General features: G+C 43.7%; 1 protein-coding gene across 1 annotated transcript in view; it reads left to right on the forward strand.

Moving 5' to 3' along the window:
• Positions 1-1,382: 1,382 nt before the first annotated feature.
• PDE1C (phosphodiesterase 1C) overlaps positions 1,383-21,748 on the forward strand; it is a 485,677-nt gene continuing 465,311 nt past the window's right edge. Inside the window, exon 1 of the mRNA XM_069461523.1 lies at positions 1,383-1,467. Within this exon, the coding sequence (XP_069317624.1) occupies positions 1,383-1,467 (85 nt within the window). The remainder of the gene's footprint in view (positions 1,468-21,748) is intronic.

A 21,748-nucleotide genomic window follows, 5' to 3' on the forward strand; every position in this document is an offset into this window, starting at 1 on the left:
GGTTCCACTGGACTTGAGACTTTTATGGGTCCCCTGAAATTGTATGTAGAATACTGCACGTGTTTTTGGAGAGAGTCTTTCATTTTTACTAGATTCTGAAGACTTGTGGATGCCTCTAAACTCAACTGGAACCAATTAGGTATATGCCTGGTGGACTCTTACTATTGGCATATGTTTGTTAATTGTGTCAAATTTTATAACAACAAATGAGGTTAAATTAATTGTAGTCTCACAATTGCTTGAGCATAGCACTGTCATTCTACATGTTACACTGGGTGGACTTCTCTGTGGGACTAAGCACTGGTCTCTTTTTATGGTCTCAGCCCCTGACACAGAGCGCGGCAACTGTAAATCCTGAGTAACTGCTTGCTGGTTGAAGGGAATGATCTTCTCTATATAAGCCTGCCTAATCAGTTATTTCAGGCACTGAAAAAACCAATGACAGACTTGGTGTCATAAAGTGACACTTCTGCATCCAATGTCTGCTGCTTCGTAGCTGTAGCACCTTTCTCAAGCCCCACTCTGCCTCAGTTTCCTCTTCTAACAAGAGTGTTAGTTATGGGACTGGTAAGATCTCTCCCACCTCCGCAAATTCCAGGAGTGTATCATATTTGGCAAACCCAAATTCGAAAGAACGGGACAAGCTATTTGAAATGGATTGCAAGGGGTGCGTTGTAATTTGGCTGTAAATTGCACATCTTAGAGCCTACGGGTTACCTGAATAATTATCTTCCGGGCAGTAATTTCATCCGGCCTCCAGGCTACTTCTGGGGACAGCTGTTAGGAGGAAGTGGGCGTGACGCTTTTCCTGACTTCCTTGTTTGGAGTAAACTTTGGCCACGCCTGACGGCTAAGATGTTTGCTTTTTCATCTGTTGATGTGCTTTTTGGAAGCTCTTCGGCCTGCCAGAGAAAACATATCTAGGAGAAGCACGACGCCAAATCTCAGCCATTCCCTTGGGCCCCCAAACCCCACTAGCGCCCAGAGAGGAAAGGAGAAGCTGAGACAGAAAACAGACGTGACTGGCGCGCGGGTTCAGCGACGTGCAGAGTCGAGTGGCCAAGGCGGGATTTCGGCGCACACGCACCAGCCCCCTGCACACGCACGGGCGCGCGTCGCCTTCCTCTATTAACGCTCCTCTCGCCGCGTCTGGAGCTTGGAGTGGGGATGGGGCAGTCACGCTGGCTCTCTGACTCCGTCGAGCGCCGGGCGTGTTAGTTGACATAGGTCCCCGCGCCTGCGGCCGGCGCGCGGGGCTCAGCGAGCGGCTGGGCTGCGGTGACAGCGCGCGGTGCGCGGGCACCGGGCTGCGCGCTCAGGCGCGGGGGGACCCCGGGACGTCGCTGGCTGCGCTGCGCTGCCCCTACCCGGCCGGCCGAGCCATGACAGACGCCAGCAACAGGAAGGAGGGCTTCAAAAAATGCCGGAGCGCCACTTTCAGCATCGATGGCTACAGCTTCACCATCGGTGAGAACTTTCCGCCCCCAGTCCGACTCCTGGCCTGGGCAAGCACACTTTCCGGTGGCGGCGAGTGGGGTGGTCAGGGGTCGGGCTGGGTCCGGAGGGTGCTCGCCGGGCCGGAGCCCCCGGGAGCCGCGGCGACAGGACCGGGAAGCCGCGCTCGGGGCTGTCCGCGCGGAACCCTCGCCGGCTCCAACCCGGCATCCCTCCCAAGCTGGTTTTTAGGCTCACACCTCAGCTGCTATTTCCTTGCTGCGATTTTAGTAACGCAAGCCGGGAGAGGAAGGATAGAAACGGATATGGAGACACAGAGATGGAGAGCTGCAGATAGGAATACTGAAAGGGGGAAAGACAGAAAGTGACAGAAAGACGTGGACATGACAGACACTTAGAGCAAGAAGGGGAGGGGGAGAGGGAGGGAGACACACACACACACCCCGGCAGGAACATCTAGACAAGGAGACATTAATAGAAAGACCAGGTCAGAAATACGGAGACAGACACCAAGACAGAGGCTAATAGAATGACAGAGACGTGGAGACAGTGATAGAAACAAGAGACCTTCAGAGGCTGAGAGACAGACACAGATTTAAAGAGAGAGAGGGAGACATTGATTTTGAACACTAGTTTCTACAAAAGTTGAAACAAGGAAAAAGAGATACGTGGAGAGAGAAAGAGAAAGAAAGAAAAAGAAAAATGCAGGCAGGGAGGGAGGGATAATATATCATGTTACTAAAATATTGGAGAGGAAGCTGTGATGTTCCTGAGCTGCGTGGTGGGGTTTTCCTCTCCTGCCCTGTGGACTCCCAGTGGCTCCTGTTTTCTTTCCTCCACAAACCATTCACCGAGAGGGGGACCACAGAGAGCTGTAGGTGTCCTGCCCCACAGGGGGCAGGACCACAGGGCTGACCCTCTGGAGGACAAGCATTTGAAGAGATAGGTGCTTGATCCTTTTCCTATTGGTTCCATGCTGTAGCTGTTTGGAAACGACTTGTCAAGGGATTGCCTCCACCTCTTCCTGGGAGGTGGGTAGAACCCAGTCCCAGGTGGTGCCCTGGAGGCTTCCTCTCTGGAATGTCAGCGTTTGGAGAACAGCAGGGCAGAAGCAGGTGCCTCGGAGCTTTCCCTGGGATTCCTACTCCCGAGAGCATTCAAGTTACTGTGGCCTTCATCTGAACTTAATCCAAAGCCTTTGACAATGAGGGGGTATATTATTTCGCTTTGTAGTAGGCTGTGTCTGCTTGCATGTGTAGTGAGAAAGTGGCAGGGGCAGGAAGAGTTCTAGAAGAGGAGCTCATCTTTGGGCCACTTTTGCTTTTAATCAACTAGCCCAGGGTTTCTGGGGCAGGGACTGAACACTTGTCCTTCCCCGACACACCATACCCCACTCCTCAGAGCCTTTGTCCACGCTGTTCCACTGTTCCCGCAGCCAGGAATGCCATCCCCCTGCCCAACTCAGCTTAGAGAAATCCTGTCTGTCCTTCAGATGCTGGCTCTCTCTTGCCACCTCCTCCACTCTCCGTCCCCATCAGAAAGAATTTCTACCTCTGCACTCTCCTACCTAAGTCCTGGACTCCTCTAATAGAGCTCACACTCTGCCTTCAATCAGTTATTTAGGCACCTGCTGGTAGTCCTGGCATTACAAATTCCTTAAGGATGAGACTGTGCTTACTTATCTTTCATTCTCAAACTGGGTGATGGTGGGTGCTAAGGGAGTGTTTGTAGAAATGAATTAAAGGTTCTCAAAGTTAAAAGTGTTTCATTAATAGGTCATTGTCATGTTAATATTGATTTTCTTAACTATCTGTAAGAAAACTTTCAAAGGTAATTTTTAAGTTTTACCTGGTAGTTCCCATGAGATCTTATCCTCCAAAAAGTGTGGCTTCCTAAAATCCAGGATCATAGTGTGGTCCTTATCCTCCTAACACCTTCCCTCCCCATTAGAAGAGAAGGTCTAGCAGATTGGTGTGGTCTGGTGGTCAGAAGATCCCAAAATGAGCCGGTCACTTCTAAGTGAGATGGCTGCCAGTTTATTTCAGGTTGCTGGGCATTTATTCATTCACTTTTTCCCAACTATCCTCCCCCCACCCTCAACAGAGGTTTATAGAATTTTGCTGTATTAAAAGATATATCTGAGCACAATGCCTGCCACATGCCAAACATTCAATGAATGGTAATTGTTGCAATTATTCAAGGCACTAAGCTAATATTATGGAGAGTTATGAAGACTTAGAACCTGTATTCAAGGAATCTGTACTCTTGGGGTCATGTGATATGTTCGTACATAACCATTTTAGAAAGTAGAAATTAGTAATTGCCAGAGAGACATTTTAGAAATTTTAGGCCAAGATAGATGTTTTAGAAAATACAGATAATCACAAAGAAAGAAATCATCTATAATTTTGTCACCCAATGCTATACTAATACTTCTTATATATACTTCCAGTAGTTTCTTGCATACATACACTTTTTTTTTTTTTTTTTACAAAATGCAATCATAATGTTTGGAAATCTATTATTTAATAATATCTTATTGATTTTGTTTCATGCTATATATATTTAATCAATCTCCTATCGTTTGCTATTTAGGTTGCTTTTATTTTTTACCATAATAAACAATGCTAAAACACCAAATCTTTGAGTACAGCCATGGATACTTTTAAAGGCTAAACGTCTAGAAGTGTAATTGCTTGGTCCAAGAGTATGAACATTTTTGGCAACTTTAAAACATGTTGCTGGCCGGGCGCTGTGGCTCATGCCTGTAATCCTAGAACTCTGGGAGGCCGAGGCAGGAGGATGGCTCCAGGTCAGGAGTTTGAGACCAGCCTGAGCAAGAGTGAGACCCTGTCTCTACTAAAAATAGAAAGAAATGATCTGGACAGTTAAAATTATATATATAGAAAAAAATTAGCCGGGGATGGTGGCACATGCCTGTAGTTCCAGCTACTAGGGAGGCTGAGGCAGTAGGATTGCTTGAGCCCAGGAGTTTGAGGTTGCTGTGAGCTTGACACCACGGCACTCTAGCCCGGGCAACAGAGTGAGACTCTGTCTCAAAAAACAACAAAACAAACCAAACAAACAAACCAACCAACCAAAAAAACATGTTGCTTAACTGCCCTCTGGAAAGATTTACCAACTTATACTCCCACTAGCAATGCTTCAAAGTATTATATCTATATGCTCTCATGTGTGCTGGGCACTACAATTTTTTAAAAAGTTGCTAGTTTGAGGGGTGGTAGGTGGTATCTCAATTCCATAAGTTATTTTAGTTCTTTTATAAAATTACCTTTTTATATCCTTTGCCTGTTTGTTTTTCCTTTGGGGAAGTTCATAATTTATCATTAATTTTCAATCATTCTTAATGTATATAATATATATTATAATATAACCAATTTATTAATTATATATAATTATAACCATGTAATTATTTTAATATACTATATATTAATAATAATAAACTTAATATATGCTAATAATATGCATTATATATACACATGTACCTATGTCTCTTTGTGTGTGTATATATATATACAAATGTGTATACAGGGTTACTTATGGTGGTTTGACTTTATAGTGGGTTTATTGGGATTTAACCCCATCATAAGTCAAGGAGCATCTATTTGTGTATATTTATATATAAACACTTGCAAGTGCTGTCTGCCATGTATGTTACAAATATTTCTTCCAAGCATAGGGACTCATATCAGTATGTGGCACTTAGGACTTGCTTTAAGAATGGACAGCTATCCTGTAGCCCACACCTGTGGTTGCCAGCTAATCATGCCTTTTAGCAGGTGGAGTAGGTGGACAGTCACCCTCCTACCATGTGCGAGAAGAATCCTGATGTGGTCCTGGCAGTGCCCCCAACCTCTCCTTTCCTCAGATGTCTGACATTCTGTCGTTAGGAATTACCTCCTCTTCTAGTCTGTTAATTATGAAAAACTTCCAGGTCAAAGGACTTAGTAAAGAAATTCACATTATGGTACTGGAGACGCAAGAGATTCTTAGTGGTCCCCTGTGAGGACAATAGGGACCTTGGGGGTTCTGTGGGTGGGGGCGGGAGTGAGCTGCTCCCATGGCAAGGTCATGAACAAACTCTTCTTGGAGGGCTCCTGACAGAATACCTCTCTGCCAGATGCACTGAGGCTGAGGGGAGGCATTCCCTTCTTGTTCCTGTTGGGCACGGAGAAGGTTTTGGCTATGGTTCCCCCCTAGGAGTGGTATTCTCCAAGGGTGTTTGGACATACATGGGGCACTTTTGGTGGTTACCATGCTGGGGAACAAGGGACATTCCCTATAGATAGTGAGCTGAGGCCAGAGGGGTTAAACATTCTGCAGGGAGAGGAACAACGCTGCAGAGTGAGGAATTGCCCCAAACATCAATAACACCCCTATTGAGAAACCCTCCCAGCGTCCCCTCTGACCCTGCCTACAGCCCCGCTGCCGGCAATCTGGGAATGAGGTCAAGGCTGCTCTGAGAACAGGCTCCTCACATCCGGTGGCCGAGGGGCGTGGTGTCGGCTCTGAGCTGGGGCTTAACTCAGCTTATTCTGTCACCTATCACAGCTCTGAAAGGTCACTGTTGGGACCCCCATTTTAGAAGATTAAGCTCCTAAGACTCTCAGAGGAAGTAATTTGCCAAAAGTCACACAGCTGGGAAGTGGCGGATACAGGGGACTTTATCTCTGCTTGAGCCTTGGGACTAACTCAGCATGGGGAAGTGGGGCATCTGGGCATTTGTTGGGTTGGCTGAACCAGCCCAGGCTGGAGCAAAACCAGAAAGAGGTGGGACCATTGCTGGCGGGGCGGGGTCGCTGCGCCTTGCAGGAAGATAAGGTGGAAGAAACAAGGTTTACTAATCTGCCCCTCAACAGGTGCCCTCAGTCCTGTGCTTCGCTGTCCCAGTGCAAATGGTTTTCCTTCCCTTTTGTATAATTTCCTCAGGTCATGAAATGGATATGTGGCCAAGAAACAAGACTATGAGGTTGAACGAGTGCCCCATCCAGAAAGCACTGACTTTCATCGAGCCTTCGTGATTTAAAAGTTCTGTCCCTAGGAAACCACTGAACTTATGATTGTAGAAGGTGATTATACTGATGAGCAATAATTGCAGGCCATATGTAGAAGTTCAAGTGTAATTGGACTCTGGTGAGGTCCTTGTGAAGGAGCATTTGAATATGGAGTGAATGGTCTTAGAGGGGGAGGCGCAATATTTGTTTTTCAGAATAATTTTTCTTGTCTTCTGGGGTTTGGATATCTACTGGGGTTTGTTTTTTTTTTTTTTTTTTTTTTTTTTTGAGACAGAGTCTCACTCTGTTGCCCAGGCTAGAGTGAGTGCCGTGGCGTCAGCCTAGCTCACAGCAACCTCAAACTCCTGAGCTCAAGCGATCCTCCTGTCTCAGCCTCCCGAGTAGCTGGGACTACAGGCATGCACCACCATGCCCGGCTAATTTTTTCTATATATATTTTTAGCTGTCCATATAATTTCTTTCTATTTTTAGTAGAGATGGGGTCTTGCTCTTGCTCAGGCTGGTCTCGAACTCCTGAGCTCAAACGATCCGCCCACCTCGGCCTCCCAGAGTTTTAGGATTACAGGCGTGAGCCACCGCACCCGGCCTGGGGTTTGTATTAAGTGGATTTACAGAGTCTTATTTTCTTCACGAGGCTGCCTGAAATACAAACACATAAACAACCCTCCCCCCTGAAAACTGAAGCATGTCTGCAAAAAACAAAACCACTTTTTTGTTGTTGAACCACCTGAGTAGGCGCCCCCATGGTCTCCTGTGATCCTCCTCAGGGCTCGTTGTACAGATGAGAAAATGGGGCTCAGGGAGGGCTTGTCATTTTCCCTCTTCTCCTCAGTGATGGCCTCCAGGGTGTCAGAAGGAAGTGGGTGAAAGTACAGGCTGGGAGGGTGTGAAGTTGGTGGGGTATATGGCAAATAAGCTGTTTCCTCCAAAAAGTCAACCTAGTGGTGTTGTGGAAAATTCTAGGCCTATATGGAAGAAGTGTTGCTAGCAGAGGGATGTGTTTCCTATAGCAACCACCACAGGCTCCCCTGCCCTGTGTTTCTCTCCTTGAGTTGTCCCAGAGGAGGAAAAACAAGGGGCCCCTGGAGAGCAATCCAAGGCCCCAGGAGCTGAGAGTGAGGTTCCCTGTCCCACCCTTGGACTGCTGGGGACAGGGGCCCAAGCTGAGGGGAGGAGGCCTGCTGGCAGATGCTCCTCTCAGAGAGGATGGGGCAGGCAGGGCTCTGTGGGTGGCCGAGGCCAAGTGTGACTTGGCTTAATGCACTGGGGGTGTGGCCCACTCTCCAGCTCGGGCACAGAGCCCCTGGCCTCCCTTGGAGCATATGGTTGAGGACTTTCTCAGCCCAGATGGTCTCTGCTCTCTCTGCCGAGTGTCTTGTCTGTCTTCCGTCTGCCTGCTTGTCTAGGTGGCGGCAAGACCTCTGGGCCTTGTGTGCCTGGTTGGGGGTGATGGTGGGGAGCAAAGAGCCCAATAAGGATCCCAGGTGAAATATTCCACAGCCACGTCCCAGTACCCATGGACCAGTTCCCTCCGCCTCACATCCTCTCTGAGCCAGAGTCAGGTGGAGCAGGGCTTGGGAAGAGGAGTCAGCAAACTGGGGCTCTCAGTCTCTGCTCTGCGGCTCATCCCTCTCCATTCTGCACCTTGGGCAAATCACTTCATCTCTCTGAGCCTCTGTTTCCTCATATGTAAAATGAGGAGCACGATCCTTTGTTATGGAGCTGTGGTGAGGATCAAGTGCAGTTATGTATGAAAAATTGCTCTATTAATTCTAAAATGCCCTTCAAATGCTTCTTGTTATTAGGGCAAAGTTAATACTGGTTAAGACTCGTGTACCCCTCTTCACAGCATTTGCACTTCGACCAAGAGAAACCAGGTCTTTAGCCTGAGGAATGAGGCTCTCACGATGGGGGTGTAATTGTCAGCCAACAATTGCAGTGTATGGTTTTAGGGGTGCATGTCACCAGAGGTCACCTTGTCTGGGAAACACTGGGCTTTGGAGTCACACAGAGACTTATTATGACCATCAGGCAAGTCATATAGCTTCACTGAGCCTCAATTGCCTTCTCTGAATAAATGGAGCTAGAAACACCTTCCTTGTGGGTGAAGCATGGCCAGAGGAGTGAAGGGCCATCAACAGTGCCTGGCTGTCATACTATAGATGTCCACTCAATATCTCTTCCTTTTGCCTAAAATCATATGGTGAGGAGAGCTGACACTGGCTGAGCACTCTGTGGGGTGGGCAGCAGGATGCCCTGTGCAACTGTGCTGGCCTCTGACACCAGACAGGAGTAAGAACAGAGGGAGCACTGGGCACCCTTGTCTCCTCCCAGGCCGAACAGTGTGCCTGGCATGTCTACCCAGCCTCCACAGACCTGGACAGAGTCTGCCTGGGCCATGGGGAAGTTGGGGGTGGTGGGGAGAACAGCATTGCAGGAATGACAGTTTTGAGCTTGGCTTGGGGATTAGCCTGGGACATAGCAGGAAGAGGGGACCAGGATGGTTAAATAGGACTTAGTAGAGTCTGGAACAATCTCTGGAGTTAGACACTTGGGGTTCAAAACCCAAACCCCATCTTCCTGTTGCTGTGACCTTAGAGAGGTGGCATTGTGTGGCTACAGTTAAATGTCCTAAGCTATAAAATGGTATCTGTCTTGCTGGGTGGGAAATAAAATGAGATCCTACAAGTAGAGCTCCTGGCAGGGCTGACTTATCTATTAGGCACGGTAGGCATAGTGCTCAGACCACAGTATTTTTAGGAGCCTATTAAAATATTTTAATTTCTTTTAAAATCAGAAGAAAAATAGACTTTTAAGTCCAATAAACGGTTGCATAAAATGTCTTAATTTATAAAGTTTTGATCAAGCAAGATGAATAAGCTTTAAAGATCTGCCGTCCAACATTGTACACTTAAAAATTTATAAAGATCTCGTGTTAAATAGCAAAAAATTAAAAAAATATAAGAACGTGTTCTTCATACCAGTGCAAGCCTAAAATATGTTTTAAATTTTTAAAAATTATTTTTTTTGTGGAGGAAGGGGCCACAAAGGCAAATGTCTCTGGGGCCCATGAAAGTTATAATGTAGCTCTGGCTTCTAGTACAGGGCCTGGAAAATTCTAGGCACTCAAATTGTTAGCTATTATTATTGGTAAGTTAATAAATATTTGCTGAACATAGCGCTGAACTTGGCACTGTGGGAGGACACGGGGAGCCAAGGGGAGAGAAAAGCACCGAGTATTGGAAAACACATACTGGACTCAGAATTGGGAGATGGGGTTAGGTCCTTACTAACTTGCTTTTTAATTCTGGGTAAGAAACTTAACATGAACCTCAGTTTCTCCATCTGAAAATGAACTGGTTGGGTAAGGAAATCTCCACGATTCCTGCTACTCACAAAGGAGATGAGCTTTGAGTACTGATGGCCCCCCTAGCCTCCACAGAGTGGAGGAGGTGCAGGGGGAATGGCTGAGTGAGGTGCACTGGGGATTTCTGGTGAAGGATGCTTTGCAGAGTTCAGAGCAAAGAGAAGGCAAACTGCACGTAGAATTAATGAGAGCTCAGAGTTGAAATTATTTCTGAAGTAAGCATACTAGGCTTTGTGTATACAACTTTGTACAGTTTTCTTACAGAAAAGTTTGATAACCACTGAGCTAGACTCAAGGAAGGACCAAAGGCAAGTCGATGCGTGTAGCTGCCTATATGCTAACTATTACATCCCAGCGGGAAATGGAGGACTAGCTGGAGATTTCCAAGTGTTTGCTTGCCTGCAGGGTTAGCTCCATTCTGATGTGACATGAAACCTTTATGACTTCAATTCTTGTTACTAGATTTATTTGTTATGGAGAATAAATGTAATAGATAATTGATATGGAAGCACCTAGCATGGGTTCTGTTTAAGAAATGCTCGTTGGATTTGAGAGGCAGTCTGTGTAGAGGTTAAGAGCATGGATTCTGGAATTTGACTACTTTTGTTGAATTTTTTTTTTTTCCTTTTAGAGATAGGGTCTCTCTCTGTCACCCAGGCTGGAGTACAGTGGAATGATCATAGCTTACTGCTTGAACTCCTTAGCTCAAGCAATCCTCCTGCCTCAGCCTTCTGAGTAGCTGGGACTACAGGTATACATCACATACCTGGCTAATTTTTAAAAATTTTTTTGTAGGGACAGGGTCTCATTATGATGCCCAGGCTGGTCTCAAACTCTTGGCCTCACATGATCCTCCCACCTTGGCCTCCCAAAGTGCTGGGACTATAGGTGTGAATCACTGAGTCTGGCCTTTGGTTGAATTTTGACTTCACAGTCTTTTAACTGTATGTTCTGGGACAAGTTCATTTATAGATAGAGAAACTGAGACCCATGTTAATTGACTTACCCAGGATAGTAAAGAGCAAGTTAGTAAGGACCTAACCCCAGCTTTCAATTGAGTCCAGTACGTGTTTTCCACTACGCGGTGCTTTTCTCCCCTGGTGGCTCCCCCTGTCCTTCCACAGTGTCAAGTTCAGTGCTAAGTACAGAGGATTAAATGAGTTAATACACATCAAGCACTCCTTAGAGTACCTGGTACATAGTAAGTTCTATGCAAATGTTTTTTATATATTTATAATGTATACCCATAATAATATATTTCCATAATATTATTAACATGAAAATAATAACAAAGTCTGAGTCCTGTTTGATCAAACCATATATACTGTTGCTTGAAAAGCTGTAGGGATGACCTTGGTCTTCTGCTTTCTGTTGTTCAAAATTGGCATTTCATGTGTCCTTGAATGTTAGTCTCCTGTACGGTTGTTCTGGATGAATCCTTGGTGCCGTCGTGGAACTCCAAGTGTCCCCACTTCCTCAACCCAGATAATCACCTTTGAGGATTTGATATGTTACTTGTGATGGTTTTGGAAAGTGAGTCCCTAACTGCGAGGCCCTTGTTAGATGGGTGGCTCTCCTAGGCGGGGATGCTGGGTGGAAAGGAAAGGGATGCAGAAGACCTGGGCTCTAGACCCAGTTCTGGCACTTCCTGTACCTGTGGCCATGGGGAAGATCACTCACCTCTCTGAGCCTCAGGCCCCTCATTAGTAAATGGGGATAACTGTTCCTTTGTGGCGCTGCTAGGAGGGTTCAGTAGGATGAGGAATGTAGGCACCCAGCACACTGTAGGTGCTCAGTAATTGGTAGCTGTTGGTTGTGACGATGGAGAGACTCTGAAATCGGGAGCGGGCAAGACTCCCAGACCCACAGCTGCCTCCCTGGACGTCACTCACCGGCCTGCCCCTCGCTGCTTCCAACAGCCTCGGCCAGCCACTTATGTCGCGTGCAGGCACGGCTGCCAGGCTGTCTTTGTTTTAGGGTAGGATTTCCGACAAGGCCGGGGATCTGGAGCACCAGTCTCACCCCGGCCTAGGGCTTCCAGCTGGGTCTGGGTAATTGGTGCCAGCTGCTTTGGGGAGAGCTGGTTGGCACTTCCTGTGCTGCTGGCAGGCGGGCTCCGGAGTGCGGCAGGAGCTTGGCCTGAGAACTGGGCCTTCCCTGAGGGGCCCTGGGCAGGCGTGGAGGCAGAGTTGCTGGAAGTTGGGTTTCACTTGGTGGAAGGCAGTGTCTGCTGGACAAAGATCCAAACCACTCAAGACTCTGCCCATGAGTTTCAGGTCACATGTGCTGCTGCCAAGGTTTGTTTTCTCTGAGAAGAAATCACACTACAGTAATTGATTTGCCAACTCCTGCCCCTTGTCTCTGCTTCTCCAAATGGCTGTGCTTCTCTTCCTGATAACTCCATAGGTGGCTCAGCTATGATTCCCTTGGCTTGGAGAAGAAAATAGGAGGATGTGCCACTCTGGACTTGCCTCCCTAGTAACCACCAGCATGAGAAAGGGCCTTTTATAGATAGTCTAATTCAGCTCTCACAGGTCGAAATTAGACAGATGGAGAAGTACTTGCCAAAGGTCATACTCATGAGTGAAGGCTTCAGAGCAGTTCAGCTCCAGGGCTCTTTCTGGGTTTCATTTTTTGTGTTTTTGGTTTTGCTGTGTTGGACCTGCTGAATTATGTCTTTTATTACCCAGACATCTTGGCTCTTGGAGGTTATCTCAAAAAATTATTGTGGTGTATATGGTGGAAAGAATATTTCTTTTTTATTTTTAGACAAACCATAGTTTGAATTGCTGAGCCGTGATGTTTACCATTTATGAGTTATCTGACCACTTTCTTTATCTTTCTGAATCTTGTTTCTTAATCTTGTGAAGTAGGCATTATATCTACATATGATATGACATAGGAAAAGTGCTGGCCCAATAGTGAGGCCATTGCAGGTGCTTATAAAAATATTAGTTCCTTTCCCTTCTTTTTTCTCCTTCCCTAGTTCTTGCCAAACCTGAAGGTATTTCAGCTGGCTTAGATGTTTTCCCTGTAATCACAAAGTATGGGAACCCTCTAGCCCTTTGGAAGTTTCATCTCTGAGAGGGCCCAGGAGAAAGCTGGCATTGTTTTACTCTTTGAGCCCAGGGAGCCCAAATTGACATAGCAGGATTTAGGTAGTGAGTGAGAAAGTAGACAGATTTCTATTTTAAGTTTCCAAGAAAGGCCCACTTTACCTAGTGACTCGTCCTTCTTTAACAGCTGGAAGTTACTACAGCTTTCAAATTTTGTCAAGTAATAAAATATTGAAGAGAAATCCAGTGTCTTTTAAGAGGGAACCAGCAGGACTCTAAGCCAAACTAGATCCCAGCCATCTGCTGGGCCCCAGAGAAACCCAATTTTCCAACAAGATGGATTTTCTTCCTTTCTCATCTGGGCCATTCATGAGGATAACTGTTTAAGACAGTGAAAAAAAGTTTAAAAGATGCAGAATTTAGTCCAGTTGAGCCTGATCCTAGTGACGATTTTGAGGAGGCTGTTATTTTGGGTGAGTGTGCAAGCTGTTGCCCCCATGTCGCTGATGATAATAATAAGGCTTTACATCCACTCATTTAACATCCACTCATTTGCTCTACCCATTACCCTGCAAAACAACTATGAGAAGCTCCATTTTATAGATGGAGAATCTGGGACTCCAAGAAGTCAAAGAGACTTATTTCAAAGCAGTGATCCGAATCCAGTTTCTACATTTTGGAAAGCTTGGGCATCTAAACCAGAAATCTGGGAACCATCTTAGATTCCTTTTCCTGTGTCCTCACTCCCACCTCATCTAATTAGTATTCAAATCCTGTAAATTTTCTGATCTAGCTGCCATCCAGCTAATACCCTCCAGGAACTTCCTATTGCTTGTAGGATCAAGCCCACATTCCAAGGTGGGGCTCACAGGCCTTCCATGATCTGGTCTTTGCTTTTCTCTGGGCTCATACTTTACAGTGCCCTGCCTGCCCATGGGTAGCAATCACTCGCTTAGCCCATCTTTGCAGCAGCTTTTGTGTTAGGCACTAGGAATACAATATGAGTAGAACAGACTAGCCCTGACATCAAGGCACTGACAGTCCTGTGGGTCCATGGACATTACTGGTATAACTGTGCTCTGTCCTCTGCTGGCAAGACCAGGGCGTGGTGGGAGTGCCAGCAGTGGTATCTAACCTCTCTGGAGCATCAGAGAGGAGGTAGGAGAGCATCCAGGTGGAGCAGGCAGCCTGTGCAGAGGCCCTGTGGCTGCAGGGTAGAGATCGGCTGTCCAGTCGGCAGGGGAGGAGCATGGATTAAGAAGAGGCTGAGCAGGGGTCTGTGTGAGGAGTTATGGGCCCATGGAAGGGTTTTGGTCTTTTTGCCAAGAGCAGTGGAAGGCAACTGACCATTTTAAGCAGAGGTGACATGATCAGATTTGTGTTTATAAGAGCACCCTCTGGCTATACTGTGGAGAATCAGTGGGTGAGTGTCTACTGAATGGTCTTGCTATTGTGTAATAACTAGCTATTACCATGTGTTTGGTGTTCCTCCTCTGTATCTGGGCCTTCCTGTATCCTTCTGATTCTGAATTCTCTCTTCCGAACAAACCTGAGAAACTTTTAGGCTGCCAGAATAGTAGGTGGTCCTTGGGGGCTAAAGGCTTTTTTCATTTTCCTAATTGCTTAATTCATTTTTTATCAAAATGGAGATAGCATTATTAATTTTATTTGCCTTAAAAATGATCCATATTTATTTTAGGAACTCAGGAAAGAAAATCTCATTATCCAGAGATGACCCCTGTTAATATTCTATCCTGGGTTCACACAATATTCTATTGCAGTTCTATTTAAATGGGATCATACACGTTGTTCTGTTACCTGCTTTTTAAAACTTAATCATATATATGGATATTTTAGATTACTCAGCTTTTTTGTTCTCTATAACTTAGTGCTTAGTCCCTCTTTTGTGCTCATATCAGCTTCCTTAATCCTGAATGTCGCATGTGTCAGGCAAAAGTTATCTGAGTGTTTCACAGCTTGGCCCGTTTGGGCAGTGGTGTCTCACCAATTCTACACACACACATTTTGTGTACAACCATACACACCATATCTACTTATGCTCTCTCTGTAATTGAGCATTTGCTATATGCCAGGCACTATTCTAAGGCCTGTAAGCACTAATGCATTTAATTTTCCATTTTCTAATAAGGAAACTAAGGCACTTGTCCAGGGAAATAGAGAGATCTGGATTTGAATCCAGGGCATCTGAAGCTATGTGCAAGCCTGACAGTGCATGGGCGACGTCAGAGAAAGGGCCCTTCTTACAGCTGTGGGACATGCCTTTGGTAAAAATCCAAAGCACTTTTGGGACATCCAGCATCTAGTTGTAGCATCCCAATGAGGGAGTACATATATGACCTTATATGAGAGAAACTGTGTATTAAGTTCTTAGGACCAGAATGTTTCTTATAGTTTATTTCAGCTGAACCTTCAGTTGGTCACTCATTCCTTCATTCATTCTCCTGCAGACATTTGTTGAGTGTCCATTTACTGCCCTGCTAGTGTAGGGAGACATTAGACAATTTTTTTTTATCCTTGAAAAGTGTGTGGGCTTGTGGGGAGACTGACATTGAGAATCAGCATGCCTGGGCCAAGAGCCGTTTGAGAGATTTAAAAAGGATGGGAGTAACACAGGGCAGGAGTTGGCAAAGGCGTGGCTCAGTGTTTTCCACTCCTGCTCCACTCCTGTTTTATTTTTCCTGTCCTTCCTACCCCCTGCCCTCCTGTCCTCTCTTCTCCTGTCCCCTCTCTCTCCTCCTCTGTCCTCTCTTCCCCCTTCCTCCCTTCCCTTCACTGTTCTTCCTTCCTGTTCCTTTTCTCCCTTTTTGTTCCTTTCCTTCAGCTTTATTGAGGTATAATTTACATACAGCAAAATTCACGCATTTCAACAATTTTTAGTAAATTCACAGAGTTGTTCAGTCATCACCATGTATAAGTACTTTATTCTGTTTTATTTTGAACAGTATTCCATTACATATATATATATATATATATGTATGTTTGTTTATTCATTCACCAACTGATGGACACAGGTTGTTTCCAGTTTTTGGCTATGATGAATAATGCTGCTATAAACACTTACATATAAGTCTTTGTGTGAACATATGTTTTTAGTTTCTTGGGTCGATTGCCAGGAGCCAAATTGCTGGATTGTATGGTAAATTAATGTGTGACTTTTAAAAAACTGTCGAATTTTTCCAAAGTGTCTGCACTGTCTGCCCATTTTGTAATTCCACCAGCAGTGTATGAGAGGTCTTGAACTGAGTTTTAAAGAAGTAGGAATAAGCTAGGGCAGGGTTCTCAAACATTGCAGGGACAGGGCCGGCTGCATAAGAACCAATGGGCAGTTTGTTAAAGATTTCTGGGCCCCGTGCTATAGAGATTCCGGTTCCACAGTTGTGGGTGGGGCCCAGGCATGTACATTTTTAGAGAGCTCTCTAAGCCATTCTGATGGCAGCCTTTCTAGGAATCACTGAGCTGGATGAGGTTGGAGATGGGGCAGGTGGGAGAGAAATTTGGGGAATATTCTGGGCAGAGAAAACACCATGTGTAAGAATAGCATGATATGTTAGCATGATAATGGTGGGGGACGGAGAGAGAGAGAGATAAACCTGTTAGGAGACTCTTGTATTGGTCCAGTTAAGGCTTAATAAGGAACCAGTTAATCCACTGATCTATCTAGTTTTCTGTGAAACTTTTTAAGGGGAACTAACTTTTTTGAGTACTAGGCTCTAGGCCAAGAGTTTTATGTTTAATTTTCAACAACCCTTTTGACTCATTATTATTCTCAGTTTAAAGATGAGGACACTGAGGCTCAGGAGATTAAGTAATAGGGCTGGGACTTGAAACCAGTTCTGTCTGGCTCCTTCTATGATAGCGGTTTGCCCCTACTCTACACAGAGCACCATGCTGGTGCTGTGTGAATGGGGTCTTGGGATTTCATATTCATTGTGGGAGAATTCATTATGCATTCTAGTATTGCAACTGATTCTCTGGCTTGCTGTGCAGTCACTGCTACTGGCCCTTTTTTCTGTGGGTTAGAGGTGTATTAGAGTTTCTGTAATGGAAATGACAATATTTAAATGCACTAGGGAGATGCAATATAAGATACCTTAGTTAAACACTTTGAAGCTTTGGCTTATGTAGGCTTCAGTAAGAGTCCTGTGCTGCTTCTTCCCTCCTGGTCCCTGTTGATCAAGGGAGCATTTACCGATTGTGCCAGAACCTGACCCTGCACCTGTGGTGGCTGTCAGCCTGAGCTCTGCAGGAGTGGAAGATTGAGGCTATCTGTGAATCAGGCGTTGGAGTTCTGTGGTAGGGCTGTTTTCGGAGGTGGATGCGTGATAAGGGGAAACTTGTAGTAATTACTGAACAGATGCCCCTAATGAGGTCTCTGCTGGATTTCCAGCTGGCAGCAAGAGCTCTGCATTGGGACAGGAATGTCGAAGTCACTGGATCATTATGTGACATCACATCCTCCCCTTGTTGTCATAGCAGCTGTAATCATCCCAGTAAAAGTGTCCCTCAGGGTGGTGGCAAGCCACATCTTTGTCTGTTAATAGGTATCCGTGGTGTTTCTTTCATGCTAAGGAGAAAAAAAAACTAGCATGCCAATGCTCTTTGAAAGGAGAAACAGCTTAATTTCAGCATATTATTGCTACTATTGTTATTATTTTAACAGTTATTATGCAAGTTGTATATGTCAATTGTGGAAAAAGTCATAAAATAAAGATTGGCAATGAAAATACAAAATATCTTCTATAGTTTTATTTTTATATTTAAGTCTTTAATTAGTCTAAAATTTATTTTGTGATGAGGTAGTGAGTTAATTTTGTTTCCCCAAAATTTATCCATTTTGTTTCTGTACTGATTTAAAAGATTAATTTAACAATTAATAATGTTACACACACATACATACACACATTTGGGTCTCCTTTGTGAATTTCCATTCTGTCCTGTCAATCTTTTCTTATGCTAGTGTGATCCTACTTTAACTTTGTTATACATTTTGATGTCCAATATGGCAAGACTATACTCACTCTTCCGTTTTCAAAAAGTTCTTGGCTATTTTTGCTCATTTTTATTCTTGATGGACTTTAAGTTTTCCAGTTTTCATTAAAAATCCTGAAGTTTTTTTGATAGGGTTGTAGTTAAGGGCATGACTTAGCAACTTTCTAGGTGGCCTAATTCTAAATCAGTTTTTGTACATGTTCCATGGGCACTGAAAAATAGAGTATATTTTTTGTTTTCATGTATATCATTAATATATTTATTAAATTAATTACATTGTGATTATGTAATCCAGACTAATTATTCAGGTTAGTAATTATATTAATATAATTATTCAGATACTTCTCTATTTTTTTGGCTGTTTGATCTGATGAAGACTACTTGTTTATTAAAGATTTCTCCTATTATATTTTGTTCTTATAAATTTCTCCTTGTCTTTCACTTTTACCTTTATATGTATTTTGTTACACTATAATTTGTTTCATAGAATTTATGTGAATTATATATTCACTATCAGTTTTACTTTTTTCAGTATAAAATGATTAGGTAAGTACCACTAAATGGTATTTACCATTTTCTTTCTAAAAATTTACAACCTCATGTGTGTGTATGTGTGTGAAAGAATACACTCATTGTAAAAATTCAACCAGACCAAAGCATTAAAATCTCCCCAAATCTATTTCTGATTTCTTGGTGATCCATTTTATATATTCTGTTAGGTGTGTGTGCAAATGAACGCACAAACTCGCAATTTGCCATGTGATCATTCTGTGCATGCTGTTGTGTCATCTACATTTTTTTTCCACTTAAAAATATGTCTTGGTTACCTTTCTGTTGTAGTAAACATAAAGTTAAGTTATGGTTTTAAATGAAGTTCTTTTTGTTTCAAAACGTTTTTTTGGTTTTTGTGTTTAAGAGACAGGGTCTCTTACACAGGGGTGTAAGGATTTATTTTCCCCTTATGAATGAATCCAGGAGCAGAATAGTGAAAAACTGTCTTATAAAAGCCAGGATTTATTTCATTCTGTGCTAATGAAAGCCTCGCTTCCCAGTTCTTTCTTTCTCCGGATGGTGGTGGTAGTGGTCATAATAATAGTAACTCATGTTTATTGAGTGGTTCTTATGGACCAGGTACTATGTCAGGACTTCACAAGGCTCATTTAATCCTTGCAACAACCCTGTGAGATACTTAGTAATATTATTATTATTCCCAGAGCAAAGGATATACAACTTACTTAAGATCACAGAGCTTATAGGTGGCTGGGCCAGGGTTGGAATCTCAGCCCTCTAGTTCCAGAGCTCCAAGTCCTGACCATCACATGGAACAGTGCCTCAAAATAGCTGCCTTTCTGGTGGTCCCCAGCCCTCCTCCTAGACCCTGAGGTTCCATTCAACACCTGAACTATAGGATTTAATGTCTGTTTGCTCTTGGGTCGAAATGTCTCTATTTGTGTTAACGTGAGAGCTGAAGGCGATGTAGCATATTTGGGAAATTTAAACTTTTTTTTCTTCCTTGTTTTTTGAGTCATGATTAGATACTAGTTAATGTCTAGGTAGGAAAAAACACATGCTCACCCATTCAAGTCCTGTTAACACTTTTTTTTGTTAGTTCTAATACCTTATTTCTTGTCTGTGCCTCAGTTTGCTTTGCTATAAAATGACAAATAGGACCTATTTCTTAGACTTACAGTGAAAATTAAAGCACTAATACATGTAAAGTATTTATAATAGTGCTTAATATATAGTAAATGATGAATAAGTATAGTTATTTTGATATTGTTATGAGCAGTAGTATTGTAATACAATTTTCTACTTCCATTATGGCCATTTATACTCCAACTAATGAAAATATGTTAGCATTTTCACAAATTGTAATTGAGTTTCACTTACCTTGCAGTTCGTAATTAAACTTTGTCAACTTGATGAGCTGACATCTGCAATTATAGAATCCTACTAAGTGAATATGGTTATGTATCATGTCATCATGTCACTGAATGTGCTAAATGTTTCCAGCAATGGAAATGATATCTTGTCTTAGACATTCAGTTAAAGTCAGAAACAAGTGATTTATCAACTCTCTGTGGTCATGAGGTTTGGGAGTGCGTGTATAAAGCAACCACAAGGGGAAGTCTACACATTCACTGAATTTCATTGCCTTTCTGAACCACAACCCATTTCCGGAAACTGTTTGCAGGGGCAACCAGAAAGACTTCAGCCTTTTTTTGTTTTGTTTTGTTTTCCCTAATATTCCTGCCAGCTTGCAGGTAGGGAAGGTCTTAGGCTAGAGGCTGGATATGCAAAGGGGGTTGAGCTGTTTTCCTGCTGCTGGTATTTCTCTGTTTGACATTAAACTCTTCTCTAAAACATTTTTTGGGGTTCACTGGCTTGGCATTTTTTGTTCAGCAAGATTTACTGAGGAAGTACAAAGTATGGCCATGGAAGGGTGGTCACTAGCGTGAACGACTGTGCAAGTGTTGTGCCCACAGGAACTTCATGAACCTGCTCAGCTCATCGGGCCCGTTGATGTCAGTGGGGGCTGGGGTGGGCATCCTGCAGAGAAGTTTTTATTCAGAAGTTTTTTCCACTCATCTTAAACTTGGAAATACATGTCAAGGTGTTCAAGGTCTCATCTCATGAGATGTGTGAGCTTACTTTCTTTGCTAGCAGTAGAAAGCCTGCCTGTATGGAAGGGGAACAGCTTTGCTTAGAACTGCAGCATGTTTAGTGGAGGATCTTTTGGATTTAGGGTAAAAAGTTCTGAGTTTTAGTCCTAGATATGCATCTCTGATTGTACGAGTTTGAGCAGTAATAATCTCTCCAATCTGAACCTAAATTCTTCATCTATAAAAGGAGGGAATTTAATTTGATCAGTGGTTTTTAAATGTTTCTGCAGACTCCTAGAGGCTTGTAGAGTTGCTTTAGGAATTGGGCAAAGGTTTGATTCAGCCATTAGTGGTAAAATACATTTTTAACTTTTAAAAACTCATTAATGTGTATCTTTGATTTATGGAGGATATCAGTTTTCTTTAGCACATCAGCAATAGCAAACATGTCAATTTATGTTGTAGGATGAGCTATTTTTCTAGTAGATCTTGGAATAAAACTTCTATGATTTCAGTTTGTTTGAAAAGTATCCTGAGATTGCAGGCTGAGTGGCAAAGCTCATCTACTTGCAAGTCTGTCTCTACTTACCAATCAGAATTTTCTTGATCCTGTGTAACTAATACATGACAGAGAAACACACTGGATGCTGAAACTTAATCTAGTGTACAGCAATCATATTTAACCCCTGATTTGAAATTTTCACACTAACCAAACAGCATCTAATTGATCTCACTGATCTATTTTATAAGATAAAAGTTTTCGCTTTAAGAATAAGCCATGATAATGGAAAAACAAGCATCACATGTACTCACCAGAAAATTGGTTTCCCTGATCATCACCTAAATACAAATCTGGGAATGACACCAATTGGATATCAGACTGAGGTGGGGGGTGGGGGAGGGGATGGGGGTATGCCTACACAGTGAGTGCATTGTGCACCGTTTGGGGAATGGTAACGCTTGAAGGTGCTGACTCGGGAAGGGGGGGGTGGGGAAGGGAGGGATATATACCTACATGATGGGTGCAATGCGCATGACCTGGGGAACAGACACGCCTGGAGCTCTGACTTGGGGGGAAAGGCGGTACATGGGCAACGTATGTGACCTGCAATTCTGTATCCCCCATAACAAGATGAAATAAAAAAAAAAATAAAGGAGGTAATTTATATAGAGAAAAAAAAATAAGCCATGATAATTAAATGCCATTTATATCCATATTTG

This window comes from Eulemur rufifrons, chromosome 29, assembly GCF_041146395.1.
Source record: "Eulemur rufifrons isolate Redbay chromosome 29, OSU_ERuf_1, whole genome shotgun sequence".
Classification (NCBI taxonomy): domain Eukaryota; kingdom Metazoa; phylum Chordata; class Mammalia; order Primates; family Lemuridae; genus Eulemur; species Eulemur rufifrons.